At 51.3% G+C, this 17,575-nt stretch overlaps 1 protein-coding gene across 2 annotated transcripts in view; it reads right to left on the reverse strand.

The window, feature by feature from the left end:
- Positions 1-3,620: 3,620 nt before the first annotated feature.
- The window catches only part of CRLF1 (cytokine receptor like factor 1), a 28,004-nt gene continuing 14,049 nt past the window's right edge, over positions 3,621-17,575 (reverse strand). Inside the window, exons 2-8 of one of the 2 annotated variants that reach the window (XM_083421791.1) lie at positions 16,268-16,549; positions 13,424-13,553; positions 11,652-11,821; positions 8,843-9,000; positions 7,853-8,021; positions 5,459-5,634; positions 3,621-3,859 (exon numbers count right to left, since the gene is read on the reverse strand). In XM_083421791.1, the coding sequence (XP_083277917.1) occupies positions 3,836-3,859; positions 5,459-5,634; positions 7,853-8,021; positions 8,843-9,000; positions 11,652-11,821; positions 13,424-13,553; positions 16,268-16,549 (1,109 nt within the window). In that variant the 3' untranslated portion in view covers positions 3,621-3,835. Of the gene's footprint in view, positions 3,860-5,454; positions 5,635-7,852; positions 8,022-8,842; positions 9,001-11,651; positions 11,822-13,423; positions 13,554-16,267; positions 16,550-17,575 lie in introns of both variants that reach the window. The other variant, XM_083421790.1, reaches the window with a different exon arrangement.

Here is a 17,575-nt window from a genome sequence, read left to right on the forward strand (position 1 = left end):
AAGTCTGAGATTGGCTTCACTATCACCAAATAATGGAGGCTTTTAAAATGGATAGAAAAATTGGCTTCCAGGTGGAAAAATCAAAATTGGAAACAGAACTGCTAGAACCCAAAACCAAGATTTTGTCAAGAATGTACAACTTCCTGTTGAAATGGAATACACAGGATGAGGAAGTGAAATCAGTGATGGTTAAGTGGGCCCAAGACCTGGGTCATAACATAATGTTCGCTGACTGGGAACGGTTATGGACCACTGGTATGAAATTTACGGCATCTAATGCTTTAAGAGAGAATATTATGAAAATGATATACAGGTGTATATCAGTCAAGCTTGCAAAAATCTATCACTTACCTGACAATAAATGCTGGAAATGTCAAGAGGTTGAAGGTACATTCTTTCACCTTTGGTGGACATGCCCAAAGATAAAGGCATTCTGGGAGTCACGAAGTCAAGGGTCCGAGGGTCGAGGAGCAAGGAGTCACGAAGTCAAGGGTCCGAGGGTCGAGGAGCAAGGAGTCACGAAGTCAAGGGTCCGAGGGTCGAGAAGCAAGGAGTCGTGAAGTCAGAGGTCCAAGGGTTGAGAAGCAAGGAGTCACGAAGTCAGGAGTCCGAGGGTTGAGAAGCAAGGAGTCACGAAGTCAGGGGTCCGAGGGTCGAGAAGCAAGGAGTCACAAAGTCAGGGGTCCGAGGATCAAAGAGCAAGGAGTCACGAAGTCAAGGGTCCGAGGGTCGAGAAGCCAGGAGTCACGAAGTCAGGGGTCCGAGGATCGAGAAGCAAGAAGCCAAACACATCAAGGCAGGGAACGTGTTACTGTGGCAAAGAGCCGAACGGAAATGCTGACCTTATATCCCTTCCCGGCTCTTGCCACCAGGTGCTGTGAGTTACCAATCAGCCTCACCTGTGTGGCCGCGCCTTGTCTCTTCAGAACAAACTTAGGAAGGCCCCAGTCCTGCAAAGCCCTACTGGTCCCAGGCCCTGGCTCCTGCACGCACTCCTGACAGATGAAAACGGGCACAGAAAGGGGGTGCGGTAGGGGCGGGTCGCCCTGGGTGTTGCCACTGAGGGGGGCGTGACAAAATGCCGGGCGGCACTCACTGCGGAACCTGCAGCGCGCCCGAGCCACGCGTCTCTCCTGGGAGCGATGCGGTGGCTTGGGGGCCTGCAGGCTCCGCGCTGCCTCAAAACGGTTCACCCGCTGCCTCCGCCTAGCTATAGGGCGGCTGAGCGGGAGGAGGCAGGCAGACTTCTCAGAGGCCCCGTGGATTGTGTTGACCCGGACCCCACGGGCAGTTAGTCCCACCACTGGGTGCAGGGCACACGCCCTGCCCCGGCCACCCGAACGGCTTGCTCCACCGCTGGCTCCCCCCCATGCGCGGCTCGCCCTGCGCCCATGGATGTCTCAGCCCCCGGAACTCTCACTGCAGTGACCCCAGGACGCTTGTCCCGCCCCCATGGCTCTTCGGCTTTGTGCAGGATTTACTCCTGAGCATTTCTCTTCTCTTGGAAGATATCCTGCAAGGCAGCGGAGATTTAGGCGTTTCCGTGTGCTGCTCTGGTTTGCCAGAAGCGGCTTAGTCCTGCTGGCCACACGACCCGGAAGCTGTACGCCGGCTCCCTCGGCCAGTAAAGCGAGATGAGCGCCGCAACCCCAGAGTCGGCCACGACTGGACCTAACGGTCAGGGGTCCCTTCACCTTTTAGGGACGCGGGTGGTGCTATGGATTAAACCACAGAGCCTAGGACTTGCCGATCAGAAGGTTGGCGGATCAAATCCCCGCAATGACGGGGTGAGCTCCCGTTGCTCGGTCCCTGCTCCTGCCAACCTAGCAGTTTGAAAGCACATCAAAGTACAAGTAGATAAATAGGTACCGTTCCGGTGGGAAGGTAAACGGCGTTTCCGTGCGCTGCTCTGGTTCGCCAGAAGCGGCTTAGTCATGCTGGCCACATGACCCGGAAGCTGTACGCCGGCTCCCTTGGCCAGTAAAGCGAGATGAGCGCCGCAACCCCAGAGTCGGCCACAACTGGACCTAATGGTCAGGGGTCCCTTTACCTTTTTTTATTTTTCTTCTCTTGGAAGATATCTCACAAAACAAGGTTTAGGGTTCAGGGTTTTCCTAGATGGGCTCCTTTCCCAGGCGGACGAGCTCTGCCGGTCCCTTGCCTCCCTCTCCGGAACGGGCAGAAACCGCCTTCGTCATCTTAGGGCCCGCGATTCGTCGCGTCCGCCCGTCGTTGCAGCTTTTCAGAGGCGGCGTTGTGGGAACTGCAGCAGGTCTTGGGCTTAGGGGGAACGGCCGGGGGCCAATCTCGCTTTGTGATGTCTGCAGTGAAACGAATCACGCAAGGGTAGAATCATAGAATCCTAGAGTTGGAAGAGACCACAAGGGCCATCGAGTCCAACCCCCTGCCAAGCAGGAAACACCATCAGAGCACTCCTGACATCTGGTTGCCAAGCCTCTGCTTAAAGACCTCCAAAGAAGGAGACTCCACCACACTCCTTGGCAGCAAATTCCACTCTCGAACAGCTCTTACTGTCAGGAAGTTCTTCCTAATGTTTAGGTGGAATCTTTCAGCTTTGCTGAAGGGGTGCTGCGCAGGAAGGGAAAGCTGCGCAGGGGAGAGAGGGGAGCACTCATGCTGCGCTCAGGAGGCTTCGGGCAGCTATCCCTGAATCCAGGAGCGTCAAGAGGGATCGGTGCGCACCGATCCCTCTTGCTCTCCTGGCTTCAGCGAAAGCGGCTCAGCCTGCATTCGTTCCATAAGATGCACACACATTTCCCCGTTATAGGAGGGGGAAAGTGTGTCTTATAGAGTGAAAAATGCGGTAAATGATGTCCACAAAACTTATGCTGACAAATAACACGGAATCTGCTCACCACCACCTTTGCACGCCCCTGCGATTGTGAATATGCTTTGGAGGCCTGGACCAAGTGACCCATATGGCGCCCCCTCCTTCTGGACCTGCGCTTTGGCCTCATCCGGAGCCTGGGCTCTTTGGTTTAGAGACAATCCTGGTCTCCCTAGCTAGACGATTTCTTACGCCCAGATTCCTGTGGTCTTGGTAAGACCCTCTCGTTAAGGAAGGGGTGCTTTGGGCTGCGACGGAGCCTGCGTAGATTATGGGGTTTGGGAAAAGAAGACCATAAGACGCACAGAAACTCGGCTGAGAGACAAACACACAACGCACACGTCGTAACATTTATTTGGAGAAGAAGTTTGCAGAATAAAACGAAATCCACGAGGCCCCTTTTTTCTGGGTTGGCTTTTATCCCCGTCTCCCAACTCGGAGAAAGGGCTCCTTCGCCATACCAGTCCCCAAATTTTAGTGGTACCAAAAACCTCCCTGCAGCACATATATACCGTATTTTTTGCTCTATAAGACTCACTTTCTCCCTCCTAAAAAGTAAGGGGGAATGTGTGTGTGTGTGTTATGGAGCAAATGCAGGCTGCACAGCTATCCCAGAAGCCAGAACAGCAAGAGGGATCGCTGCTTTCACTGCGCAGCGATCCCTCTTGCTGTTCTGGCTTCTGAGATTCAGAATATTTTTTTTTCCGTTTTCCTCCTCCAAAAACTAGGTGCGTCTTGTGGTCTGGTGCGTCTTATAGAGCGAAAAATACGGTATATATAGGGGTAAAGGCAGAGACATTTCCGGCTCTCCCTTTTCCCGGATTTCGAAAGGGGAGGCTGGCGGTGGTTTGCCGGTTGGTGGCGGGTTCAGGTGCCGACGCGGCTCCACGCGGTTCTTCGGCGCCCCCTTCTGGTGACGCTGCTCGCCACCCGGGAGAACCGGCCGCCCGACTGCTTTTATTCGTCTTGGGCCCTTTCCTGCCGCCGCTAGGACTTATCGCCGGAGAGGACCTGAGAAGGAAAGAGAGAGCGTGTGAAATGTGAGATTGCTGCAAGGTTCGCCTCCGCTGACCTCGTTCCTTGGTGGGATGCATAGAACCATAGAATTTCAGCGTTGGGAGGCGAGGGTCATCTAGTCCAACCCGCTGCAGCGGGACTCGAACCCGCGACCCAGGGGTTAATTGTCTCGTGCTCTAGCGGCGGAGCCATCCCAGGGGTGTGGCCACCGTCGTTATGATGTCTTAAGATGGGAGGATCCAACGAGGATTCCAACATTTAAAAACATGATAAAGGAGAAAAACAACTCTCTGACTTTTAGAAGGAATCTGAAGGCAGATTTTCATGTTTGATGTCTTACTTTGTTTTTGTAATTTGCTGGAAGCTGCCCAGAGTGGATGGAGCAACTTAATAATAATAACTAACATTAGTATTTTTAGTATTAATTTTGAAAATGATTTTTTATTAATTTTTAGTTACAAAAAATCCAATACATGTCACATTGTATCAATACCAAATTACCATTCCAATTCAAGTATAGATCAATTAAAAAGCCAATTACACATTTTAGATGGCCTTCTGTGTGCCGGATTTCAAGGGAAGATAATTTCATTTAATTCTGCTTCCATAAGGTAAAGGGTAAAGGGACCTGTGACCAATAGGTCCAGTCGTGGCCAACTCTGGGGTTGCGGCGCTCATCTCGCTTTACTGGCCGAGGGAGCCGGCGTACAGCTTCTGGGTCATGTAGCCAGCAGGACTAAGCCGCTTCTGGCGAACCAGAGCAGCGCACGGAAACGCCGTTTACCTTCCCACCAGAGCGGTACCTATTTATCTACTTGCACTTTGACGTGCTTTCGAACTGCTAGGTTGGCAGGAGCAGGGACCGAGCAACGGGAGCTCACCCCGTCATTGCGGGGATTGAAACTGCCGACCTTCTGATCGGCAAGTCCTAAGCTCTGTGGTTTAACCCACAGCGCCACCCGCATCCATAGTCTTACTGAAATGCAATTACATTTCAGCTTTCATCATAATCCCTTATACAACAGCTACAATCTTTTCAACTTCCATTCATATTAACACAATTAATAATTTGTATTCCTGCAAGCAAAGTTCTATATCCTTTATTTTTCCTGCTTGTAACATTCATTTTCTATTTCTGTTTCTTTATTTTGCCCGTATTGTTTCTTTTTGCCCTTGCAAAACATTATATCTTCATTCTTCCTGGTCTCCATCATGCCCTCTTTATTCCTACTTGCAAAAGGCAGGTCATCGAGGAGCTGTGTCCACTGGCGTAGCGTGGGTTGTCAGCACCCGGGGCAAGGCAAGTAATTTGCGCCCCCTAACCCGTAGATTTGCGCCCCCTAACCCTAACCCCCAGATGTTGCGCCCGGTGCGGCCGGCCCCCCCTGCACCCCTCCACGCTATGCCACTGGCTGTGTTTTCCTCCTCGCTTGTTTGCCGTCGGCACGAGCCGATTCGCCATAGGCGATCGGCCGCTTTTGTTTCTTTTTAACAGCGCCAAATTCGCCACACTGATCCTTTCTACTTGCTGCAAGGACAGCTCAGGGGCTGACAGGGGAGATGGACGGATGGGGGTTTGTTTTCCTTACCTACCTGGTTCCGTGTTTTGTGCGACTTCTGGAGCGAGACCCGCCACTGGTCGTACATTTTGATGCTCAGGCTTGCGCAGCTTCCGTGTTTCCGCATCCAGCCGAAAAACTGTTTCAGCTCCCGGCGCAAAGTGTTGTTGTGCTCCCCGCTTTTGGGCTCGCAGACCCCCGGCGCCCGTCCTGAGAAGGTTGGGAGAGGGAGGGGAGAGAATTAGATAAATTAACTTCATTACCTGGGTTATGAAGGCGCCCTAAAGACATTAAAGCAAAGATTATGGGATAATGCACACAGTGACTTGCAATCTCGATCACACGCAGTCTGTAGACCACTGGCAGTAGGGGTACAATATGGGCATGTCTTTATGTTAACACCTTACATTAAAACCCTGACAGTACCAAATTATCGGGATGCGGGTGGCACTGTGGGTTAAAGCACTGAGCCCAGGACTTGCCGATCAGAAGGTCGGTGGTTTGAATCCCCACAATGACAGGGTGAGCTGCTATTGCTCGGTCCCTGCTCCTGCCCACCTAGCAGTTCGAAAGCACACCAGCGCAAGTAGATAAATAGGTACCGCTCCAGCGGGAAGGTAAACAGCGTTTCCGTGTGTTGCTCTGGTTCGCCAGAAGCAGCTTAGTCATGCTGGCCACATGACCCAGAAGCTGTACGCCGGCTCCCTTGGCCAGTAAAGCGAGATGAGCGCCGCAACCCCAGAGTCATCCACAACTGGACCTAATGCTCAGGGGTCCCTTTACCTTTACCAAATTATCAAAGGTTATTCACCAAAGCCAGACTAAACGTCTTTCCTTCTGCAGTGTTGAGAGGAGTTCCCAACCAGGACAGACTTTGCTTGTGTGCTCAAGACATCGATTCCATAAAACATATTTTGCTGCACTGTGCAAAATATGAGCAAGCCAGGGCTGAACTGATATTACCCTTGCTGATACCTTTCCTGGGAAAATCAGAGGCTCACTATGTCAGGTTCCTATTGGAAGACCGGACAAACATTAACAGAGGCGAAGTTTTTATCTGTGGTTGCAAGAACCAATGATCCCTATCTTTTGAACAAAATGTTTGTTTAACCTGGAGGTAGGCTGTCTGAATTGTGCGTTGCTTTGTAACGATTTGTTGGGTCTCTGGACCGTAATAAAGATTGATTGATGGATAAATTAACAGGAAGGATTCGAAACCTGCGGGACCAGAGATTCTTAGGAGACTGGTGTAACTATATGAACTGTTTGAAAAGTAATGGTAATGAACGGATCACGCTAGAAGTTTTGTAAGGAGGACTATTTGAAATATTGCAAGAAAGACTCTGAGAAGAACTGTTAGTTAATGATAATCAAGAGTAATAGAGAAATTAAGAAATGCAGAACACCGTATTTTTCGCTCTATAAGACGCACCAGACCACAAGACGCACCTAGTTTTTGGAGGAGGAAAACAAGAAAAATAATATATTCTGAATCTCAGAAGCCAGAACAGCAAGAGGGATCGCTGCGCAGCAAAAGCAGGAATCCCTCTTGCTGTTCTGACTTCTGGGATAGCTGCGCAGCCTGCATTTGCTCAATAAGACGCACACACATTTCCCCTTACTTTTTAGGAGGGAGAAAGTGAGTCTTATAGAGCAAAAAATACGGTAAGCGATGAAGAACGAAAGATCATCAGAGGCGTTGACGGAAGTCTAAAATATTGTATAAGACAAGAAGTTACGTTATATGAAATGATACGTTAAAAAAACCAATAAAAATGTATTTTAAAAAGGAGAGCGAGGGGAGAGTCGTGAGGAAGGCAAGAAGGAATTCGCAGGCGTAGCTCAAGTCGGGAGAATGCAAGACTCCGAACGTCAGGGTTGTGGGTTTGAGACCCGTGTCCAGGGCCGGATTTAGGTGTGACGAGGCCCTTAAAAAGTCTGGGAACGGCTACTCTGAACCAGAAAGAGCCAGGCACTCTGGTCTGGCTGCTCCTTCCCCCTTGATCATTTTGACTGCCCTTCCCTGGACCTTTCGCTTTCCCTGCCTGGAAGCGAAAATCAGGTGTCCCCTCCAGTAACCAGGAAAAGGAGAATGACATCATCTGCGAAGCTCTGGCCTGCGAAGGGTGTGAGCTTTCGGGGACGACTTCCGAGCTGGGAAATAAAAACAAGACCTCCAGTCTGGCCCCAGGACAAATTATCCAGGTGCTGGGCATATGAGGAGGCTGCGATTTCTCAAGAGACAATTTCTCCCCATCCCCAAAGCCTGAGTTTTTGGCACAGGTCTGGTTCTCCGGACGCCTGCTCGGGTTTCTGGGGAGAGGGGAAGAGGCGGCCGCGGCTAGGGAGGGACCCCCGAGCGAGGGGATCGCGGATGCAGCTGCGAGCGCCAAATCTCCGGGGCCGCCGGGGCGAGGGGGCCACGCACCGTTGCGAGGGGTCGAGGCGGCCGTAGGGTTGCTCCATTCGCTCCAGATCCCGGCCTTCTTGGAACCGTAGATGCCAAAGGGGTTGCAGCGCACCTGGACGAAGTAGACCGTGCCGGGCCTCAGACCCGCCAGCCGGCACGAGGTTTGGTTGCCCACGTTGTCGACCACCTGCGGCGGGGGAGAAAGAGGCGTCGGAAAGGGGGGCTTTTTTGCAGGACGGAGACATGGCCAGCTTTACCTGGAAATGTCGGGGGTTGAGGTCTAGGTGAAGCAGGCATGCCCAGCCCCTCCAACATTTCCCCTGTGGAAATAGGGACATCCTATTCCATCCCCTCCAACGTTTCTCCCATGAAAAGAGGGACGTCCTATTCCATCCCCTCCAATGTTTCCTCCCTGAAAAGAGGGACGTCCTATTCCATCCCCTCCAACGTTTCTCCCCTGAAAAGAGGGACGTCCTATTCCATCCCCTCCAACGTTTCTCCCCTGAAAAGAGGGACGTCCTATTCCATCCCCTCCAACATTTCTCCCCTGAAAATAGGAACGTCCTATTCCACCCCCTCCAACGTTTCTCCCCTGAAAATAGGGACGTCCTATTCCATCCCCTCCAACGTTTCTCCCCTGAAAAGAGGGACGTCCTATTCCATCTCCTCCAACGTTTCTCCCCTGAAAATAGGGACGTCCTATTCCATCCCCTCCAACATTTCTCCCATGAAACTGGACTTCATAAAGAAAAGTGGGACGTTCCGGGATAAAATCAGAAACCAGGGCGGCTTCTCTAAATCAGTGATGTCCCTGGAAATTTGGGACGCTTGGAGAGTGTGCTTTTGCCCCAAAACATTTTGGGTTTAGCTGGCGCTGCTCGCCATTGGCTCTTCTCTCCGCACATCACTGCCTCTGGCTCCACCGCCCCCCATTCGAATGCCCCTCCCGTCGCCCCCCCCAAGGAGTTTCCATGGCGCCAGGCCCCCGCCAGTGGGCGAGACCCTCACCTTCCACTCGGTGCTGTCCTCTACACGGTACTGAATCTGGTACTTGGCTTGGAAGAGGAAGTCCTTCAGGGCCGGAGGGGCACTCCAGCGGACACTTAGCTGGTCCTCAAGGTCGCCAACGCGGTTGACGTGGACATCAGATGGTGGGTCGGTCGTGACTGTTGGGGGAGCGCAACAGGCAGTGCCAGATTTATGTATAAGCTAAACAAGCTATAGATTAGGGGCCCACTCTCTTGGGGGCCCCAGTAAAATTTACAGGGGGAGAAACCTGAATGTACATTTCAAAAAAATCACTTTAATTGCTGTTTTAGGGGTTGTTTTTAAAAGTCTGGGACGGATTAACCCGTTCCGCATTACTTTCTATGGGTCTTGGTTTTGGAACGCTTTGGTTTTGGAACGGACTTCCGGAACGGATGAAGTTTGAGAACCAAGGGACCACTGTATTCTTGGAAAATACGTGGACCGAGTGGTTCGTCTCGCTGAGTTACCATTAAGTTTCCATTGCGCAAAAAGTGCTCAGATGGTTCCGTTCCACCGTGTAAATATTTCCTTTATTTTCTAAAGAATGCAAATTCTCCCCCCCCAAAAATAATAGTTCGATTGTTCTTTTCAGTTTCGTTGTTCCGTATGGGCAATGGCAATAAAGATATCGCATCGTATAATTGTTGCAGATGAAACCGAGATATCTCCAGAACAGGGTTCTTTTTGCCTTTTAAGGGAGTTTAACCTTGCTTCTCGCAGACTTGGGACCTACACATCTCCCCCGCCTATGGGGCACAGCGATCGCACGTGCAGGATTTGACCTCGGCGGGCGTCCAGGCACAAAGGGAAAGGGTTAAGGAGAAGCAGATGTCTGGAAGCCGCCAGAAAGGGAGAGCGAGATCTAGGAGAGAGATCTCCTAATTAAATTAAGAGACCAATTCCGCTCACATACAAGATATTTCCTGCTTTCGCCTCGCCGGGACGCCCGAGACAATCCCAGTTTCTCCCCCCCCCCCGCGTTTCCTGACTCTGCTAATGAGGTCATCGCCTCCCCTCTGCGTGATGTCACAGGTGCCCGCAGTGACATCACCACACCACGGAAAGTGGGTTTTACGGGCTCGGGAATCGATGGGAAGGCCAGGAGTCGAAATAACATTTTGCCTCCGGTGGCGTTTAGCCGGGATTATCGGCGTGCGATTTCCACATGGACGGAGGCTGAGACACAATACAGTGGTGCCCCGCAAGACGAATGCCTCGCAAGACGGTAAACCCGCTAGACGAAAGGGTTTTCCGTTTTTCAATGCGCTTCGCAGGACGAATTTCCCTATGGGCTTGCTTCGCAAGACGAAGATGTCTTGCGAGTCTTGAGATTTTTTTCCGCTCCCCACCCCCTTTTTCTAAGCCGCTAAACCGCTAATAGCCTTTTAGCAGCTAATCCACTAATAAGCCTTTAATAGCCGCTAATAGCCGCTAAACCGCTAATAGCGCTAATCCGCTAATAGGGTTGCTTCGCAAGACGAAAAAACCGCTAGACGAAGAGACTCGCGGAACGAATTAATTTCGTCTTGCGAGGCACCACTGTATGGGAGTCATCTTCAGATATCTGAAAGCTTGCCTCCAGCCGCTCCAGATGGTTGTTGTTGTTCTAATTATTCTAATTATTTTTAATTCTTTATACCCAGCCCCCATCTGGCTGGGTTTCACCACTGGCATTGGGCGGCTTCCAGCAAAATATTAAAAAATAAAATAAAATCCAAACATTAAAAAAAAACCCTTCCCGTTGTAGGACCAGAATTGAGGGGTTTAAATGTCAAGAAAGGAGATTCAGCCTGAATTTTAGAAGGGAATTTCTGACCGCAAGAGCTTGTTTGACGATTGTAGAAAGTGGTGGAACTTTCCTTCCTTGGAGATTTTCGGGCAGACAGTTCAGGGGCTCTCCAGCTATGATCCAGCACTGCAGAGGTTTGGACTAGATTTCCTCCAGGGGTCCCCTTCAACCCCCTGCTGAGCTCCAACCCCCCCCCCCACACACACATAACCTGATATCCCGGTTATGAAATTTGAACCGGCGGAGGACTTGCAAGAGATTTCTGATCGCCAGCAACAGAACTTGCAGATTTCTGCAAAAATGTTTTATCTTTCCTTTTAAAAAAAACTTTAAAAAAGAGAGAAAAGATCTGCTCTGATTCTTCTCCACTAGCGATATATATATCGCTCTATAAGACTCACTTTTTCCCTCCTAAAAAATTAAGGGGAAATGTGTGTGCGTCTTACGGAGCGAATGCAGGCTGCGCAGCTATCCCAGAAGCCAGAACAGCAAGAGGGATTGCTGCTTTCGCTGCGCAGCGATCCCTCTTGCTGTTCTGGCTTCTGAGATTCAGAATATTTTTCTTCTTGTTTTCCTCCTCCAAAAACTAGGTGCGTCTTGTGGTCTGGTGCGTCTTATAGAGCAAAAAATATGGTGATTCGTTCCGGAGTTCTGTTCTTAACCTGAAACTGTCCTTAACCTGAAGCACCACTTTAGCTAATGGGGCCTCCTGCTGCTGCCGCGCTGCCGGAGCACGATTTCTGTTCTCATCCTGAAGCAAAGTTCTTAAGCTGAAGCACTATTTCTGGGTTAGCGGAGTCTGTAACCTGAAGCGTATGTAACCTGAAGCGTGTGTAACCCGAGGTACCACTGTATACAGAGCTGCCTGTTCCTGATAGGGGGAAAACACACATTTTTTACATGCAGAAACTCACTAAGATGGTTTTCTGGGAATGAACAGCCCATAACCAGCAACAGAAGCACCATCTCTGGATGAAAGAGCTCATAGGACTTCCTTACCTACGTCCACGATGTCCAGCATGACCACGTCGGACGTGGATTCCCCCAACCGGTTGGTGGCTACGACCCAAATCTCGTAGGGCGTGAAGAGGGCCAGATCCTTTGGGATGTGGCAGGTGTAGGGCCCGGCCGTGTGATATTCCCGGCAGACGTTGTCTCGCCCGTACCACCTAGAATGGAAGCGCCAGGATACCGTCGTCATGGGATACGGAAATAGCAGCCAAGTACAACAACAACATTAAATGGGACGCGGGTGGCGCAGTGGGTTAAACCACAGAGCCTAGGACTTGCCGATCAGAAGGTCTGCGGTTCGAATCCCCGCGATGACGGGGTGAGCTCCCGTTGCTCGGTCCCTGCTCCTGCCAACATAGCAGTTCGAAAGCACACCAGTGCAAGTAGATAAATAGGCACCGCTCCGGCGGGAAGGTAAACGGCGTTTCCGTGCGCTGCTCTGGTTTGCCAGAGGCAGCTTAGTCCTGCTGGCCACATGACCCAGAAGCTGTACGCCGGCTCCCTTGGCCAGTAAAGCGAGATGAGCGCCGCAACCCGAGAGTCGGCCACAACTGGACCTAATGGTTAGGGGTCCCTTTACCTTTACAACATTAAAAAGAGGAAATAACCTTGGGCACTTCAGAGATCGACTGTCCCTGAAACCGGAGGCTACATTTAGCATCAAGTCCATTTTTAGATGCATCCAGTCGCTTCAAACTGCAAAATATTAATACCTGCAATGGACACAGCATGAAAGGAACGTGGTTTGGGAGGGATGAGGAAATAAGAAAGCTCAGGGACTTCAGAGATAGACTGCCTCTGAACCCGGAAGCTGCATTTAGCATCCTGGCCAATAGAAATGGATAGAGCGACTCAATTGATCCAACTACCGTATTTTTCGCTCTATTGGACGCACCGGACTATAGGAGGAAGAGAACAGGAAAAAAATTTTTTTTTCTTGTTCTCCCCCTCTAAGTCAAGGTGCGTTCTGTGCATTCAAGGTGCGTTCACCCGAAGCCTCCGGAGCCCAGCGGGAGTTCCTGCTGGGCTCTGGAGGATTTGGGTTCCTTTCGACCTGCTCTTTGGGGCTGGCAGTGGGGGGGGGAGCGCTGCTTTCCCCCACTGCCAGCCCCAAAGACCAGGTCGGAGAACAGCGGGAAGGCGGCGCTCCGCCTCCCCGCTGTCCCCCCAGCTTGTGGGGCTTGCGGTGGGCAGAAGCGCTGCTTTCCCCACCGCCAGCCTCCAGACCAGGTCGGGTTTGGAGGCTGCTATCCACAAGCCTTGGGAGCCCGCGGGAACTCCCGCCCGGCTTGAGGGGGCGGACTTTGGATGGGAAAAACCCAGATTCAAAGAAGCCCTGCCTCCCAGCTCAAACTGGCAGCTGCCTTGCAGGCACAAAACTCTCCCCCCCAAAATACCTTATTTTTCACTCTATAAGACGCACCAGACCACAAGACACACCTAGTTTTTGGAGGAGGAAAACAAGAAAAAGAATATTCTGAATCTCAGAAGCCAGAACAGCAAGAGGGATCGCTGCGCAGCGAAAGCAGAAATCCCTGTTGCTGTTCTGGCTTCTGGGATAGCTGCACAGCCTGCATTCGCTCCGTAAGACGCACACACATTTCCCCTTTTTAGGAGGGAAAACGTGCGTCCTATAGAGCGAAAAATACGGTAATCCTTGGATTTTTGTCTCACCTGGGAGGCATCTGCACCCTGTTGGGCTTAAACAGAGCTTCCGATCCTTTGCCAGGCCAAGCCCCCTGCCCCTCTCAGGACCATACCTCAATTTGTACTTCAGGGTATAATTGGTGTGCAGGTACGTCTCTCCCTCTGTCCCAGGTGTCCACCGGCAGGTGAGGTCCTTTAGATTTTTGGACCAGCAGGAGATGTTGGTCGGTTTCTCTGGCGGCACTAGAGGATGAAAATATAGAATGATGATGATGATGATGTATTTATACCCCACCCATCTGGCTGTGTTTCCCCAGCTACTCTGGACGGCTCCCAATAGAATATTAAAATCACGATAAAACATCAAATACTTCCCTAAACAGGGCTGCCTTCAGATGTCTTCTAAAAGTCAGCTAGTTGTTTATTTCCTTGACATCTGATAGGAGGGCTTTCCACAGGGCAGGTGCCACTACTGAGAAGGCCCTCTGCCTGGTTCCCTATAACCTCACTTCTCGCAAGGAGGGAACCACCAGAAGGCCTTCAGGAGATGGACCCAGGTGTTCAGTCCGGACGATGGGGGTGGAGATGCTCTTTCAGGGATACTGGGCCGTTTGGGGCTTTCAATGTCAGCACCAACCCTTTGAATTGTGCTTGGAAACGTCCTGTGGGCCAATGTAGGTCTTTCAGGACCAGTGTTATATGGTCTTGGCGGCTACTCCCAGTCCCCAATCTAGCTGCCATGTTCTGGATTAGTTGCAGTTTCCGGGTCACCTTCAAAGGTAGCCCCACGGAGAGCGCATGGCAGTAGTCCAAGCAGGAGATAACCAGAGCATGCACCACTCTGGCGAGACAGTCTGCGGGCAGGGAGGGTCTCATCCTGCGTCCCAGATGGAACTGCCCTGGACACAGAACTGACCTGCGCCTCCATGGACAGCTGTGAGTCCAAAATGACTCCCAGGCTGCGCACCTGGTCCTTCAGGGGCACAGTTACCCCATTGAGGACCAGGAAGAGACAAGTCATTAGAGTGTGATGTTAACATGGAAACAGACATGCTTAGCTCATGAAAAAGAACAGCCTGTTTTGCGAGGGGAAACAGAAACTCTTGTCTTGCTTGGCACAGTAAAATGTTTAAAGCTTGTCCTCTGGCTAGCAACGATTTGGACCGGGGCGTTTGTGTGCCGCTGCGGCAGGGCGGGCGTTGGAGCAAAATCTTTCCCTTTTCCCAGCCGGAGGTTCCCATCTTTCCGAGCGGAGTATCTTAAAAATAGCTTGCGATAAAAATCTTACGAATATTGATTTGGACAACTGCAATTTGGCAGCGGCCCGCCAAAATAGCTTTTTCCCGGGGAAACGAGCCCTTGTTGGCTAACGATGGCAGGCCCTGCTACGAAACTCCGGAGACCACGAACCGTTTTTATTACCCAAAGGCCTGGGAATAAACGGCCAAGGCATGTTAGCGTGGGAAAAAGGGGCCAATGGGTCTGGCAATGGGAGAGGTTGGATCTGGAGGTGGTTGCTTGATCCAAGTGCGACAGAAGACAGAATCGGGATTCAAAAATGGAGACTGGAGAACAAAATGAATTTCAGGAGGGAGAAACTTCAGGTTCTGCAGTTAGGCACGAAGAACCAAATGCACAGATATAAACATGGAGGGCACGGACATCTGGCTTACTAGCAGTACGTGGGGAAAGGATATGGGGGTCTTAGTGGACCACGAGCTGAACGTGAGCCCACAGTGTGATGCAGCAGCAAAAATGGCGAATGCTATTCTAGCCTGCATCCACAGAAGTCTAGTGTCCAGATCAAGGGAAGTCATTGTCCCAATTTATTCTGCTTGGTTCAGATCACACCTGGAATACTGTGTCCAGTTCTGGGCTCCACAATTTAAGGAGGATGCTGACAAGCTGGAAGGTGGGCAGAGGAGGGAGACTGGGATGATCATAGAATCCTAGAGTTGGAAGAGACCACAAGGGTCATCGAGTCCAACCCCCTGCCAAGCCGGAAACACCATCAGAGCACTCCTGACATATGGTTGTCAAGCCTCTGCTTAAAGACCTCCAAAGAAGGAGACTCCACCACACTCCTTGGCAGCAAATTCCACTGTCAAACAGCTCTTACTGTCAGGAAGTTCTTCCTAATGTTTAGGTGGAATCTTCTTTCTTGTAGTTTGGATCCATCGCTCCGTGTCCGCTTCTCTGGAGCAGCAGAAAACAACCTTTCTTCCCTTCTCTATGTGACATCCTTTTATATATTTGAACATGGCTATCATATCACCCCTTCACCTCCTCCTCTCCAGGCTAAACATGCCCAGTTCCCTTAGCCGTTCCTCATAAGGCATCGTTTCCAGGCCTTTGACCATTTTGGTTGCCCTCCTCTGGACACGTTCCAGTTTGTCAGTGTCCTTCTTGAACTGTGGTGCCCAGAACTGGACACAGTACTCCAGGTGAGGTCTGACCAGAGCAGAATACAGTGGCACTATTACTTCCCTTGATCTAGATGCTATACTCCTATTGATGTAGCCCAGAATTGCATTGGCTTTTTTAGCTGCCGCGTCACACTGTTGGCTCATGTCAAGTTTGTGGTCAGCCAAGACTCCTAGATCCTTTTCACATGTACTGCTCTCAAGCCAGGTGTCACCCATCTTGCATTTGTGCCTCTCATTTTTTTTTGCCCAAGTGCAATACTTTACATTTCTCCCTGAAATGTCAGGGAGACCCCGAGGGCTGCTTTTTGTCTGGCTGATGCAAAAGCCAGACTAGGGCACCCCAAATTTTGCAGAAACACAAGGAAATGTTAGGGGTCCCCCACACACACACCCATTTCACAGACTCGGCCACTGAAGATCCCGCCGGACGGTGGAACGGAATGGAGTTGCCTAGAAATGGGCAAGGCCGGCTGGCTGGCTATACTACAAAATTTTGTTGCAGGAGAGGGGAGGTTTTTTTCCCAGACGTACATCCTACGTAGAGACAGGATCCAGCCAAAATGCCTCCGCCTTCCTTGCTGTGGCAGACTAGGTTGTCTCCCGACTGCTGCTGTGATCCGTTCAGGTTAGAGATCGTGACACCCAGGGTGTTGGTGCTGAGGACTTTGTACGTCTGCGCCGGGAGCCGCCGGCCGTTCAGAGTCCAGTAAAGGTCCTCAGCTCGCAGGCTCGAGTCGGCAGCAACCGAGCAGTTGGCCGTGAGCGAGGAGCCGATGCGGAGAGTCGGGTCTTGGGGGAGGATGACGGCCGGGTCTGCAAGGGAAAGGAGCGAAGAGAGAGAGAAAGAATAATGGGCAAGGAAGATCAGGAAAAGGTGCGCAGCCTGGGGGTCATTTTGGACTCACAGCTGTCCATGGAGGCGCAGGTCAATTCTGTGTCCAGGGCAGCTCTATCTGGTACGCAGGATGAGACCCTCCCTGCCTGCAGACTGTCTGGCCAGAGTGGTGCATGCTCTGGTTATCTCCCGCTTGGACTACTGCCATGTGCTCTACGTGGGGCTACCTTTGAAGGTGACCCGGAAACGACAATCAATCCAGCTAGACTGGTGACTTGGAGCGGCCGCCGAGACCACATAACACCTATCTTGAAAGACCTGCATTGGCTCCCAGGATGTTTCTGAGCACAATTCAAAGTGTTGGCGCTGACCTTGAAAGCCCTAAACAGCCCAGTATCCCTGAAGGAGCATCTCCACCTCCATCGTCCAGCCCGGACACCTGGGTCCATCTCCCGAGGGCCTTCTGGAGGTTCCCTCCCTGCGAGAAGCGAGGTAACAGGGAACCAGGCAGAGGGCCTTCTGGGTGGTGGTGCCTGGCCTGTGGAACGCCCTCCCACCAGATGTCAAGGAAATAAGCAACTATCTGACTTTTAGAAGACATCTGAAGGCAGCCCTGTTTAGGGAAGCTTTTAATGTTTGATCTTTTATCGTGTTTTCAATATTCTGCTGGGAGCCGCCCAAGGTGGCTGGGGAAACCCAGCCGGATGGGCAGGGTATAAATAATAAATTATTATTATTGCTCGGCTCCCAAGCCATATCCCAGGACGTTCTCCGACGTACGGGGCGTCCCTCGCTTTGCAGATTGTTTCCATCGCTATTCTACCGTACGTATCTCTTTCATGAGATTTCTTCCTCGCCGGGTTGCCAGAACGAAACGAAAACCTCAGAGCGATTTACAAAGACAAGATCTCTTGACCGAAAGCTCAGGAGACACCCTATTCCTGTGACTGCAATTTGTTCTTTAATTCTGGATTTCGGAAGGTCAACCAGATGTTTTTTTAACA

This window comes from Podarcis tiliguerta (assembly GCF_965153285.1).
Source record: "Podarcis tiliguerta genome assembly, chromosome: 18".
Classification (NCBI taxonomy): Eukaryota; Metazoa; Chordata; class Lepidosauria; order Squamata; family Lacertidae; genus Podarcis; species Podarcis tiliguerta.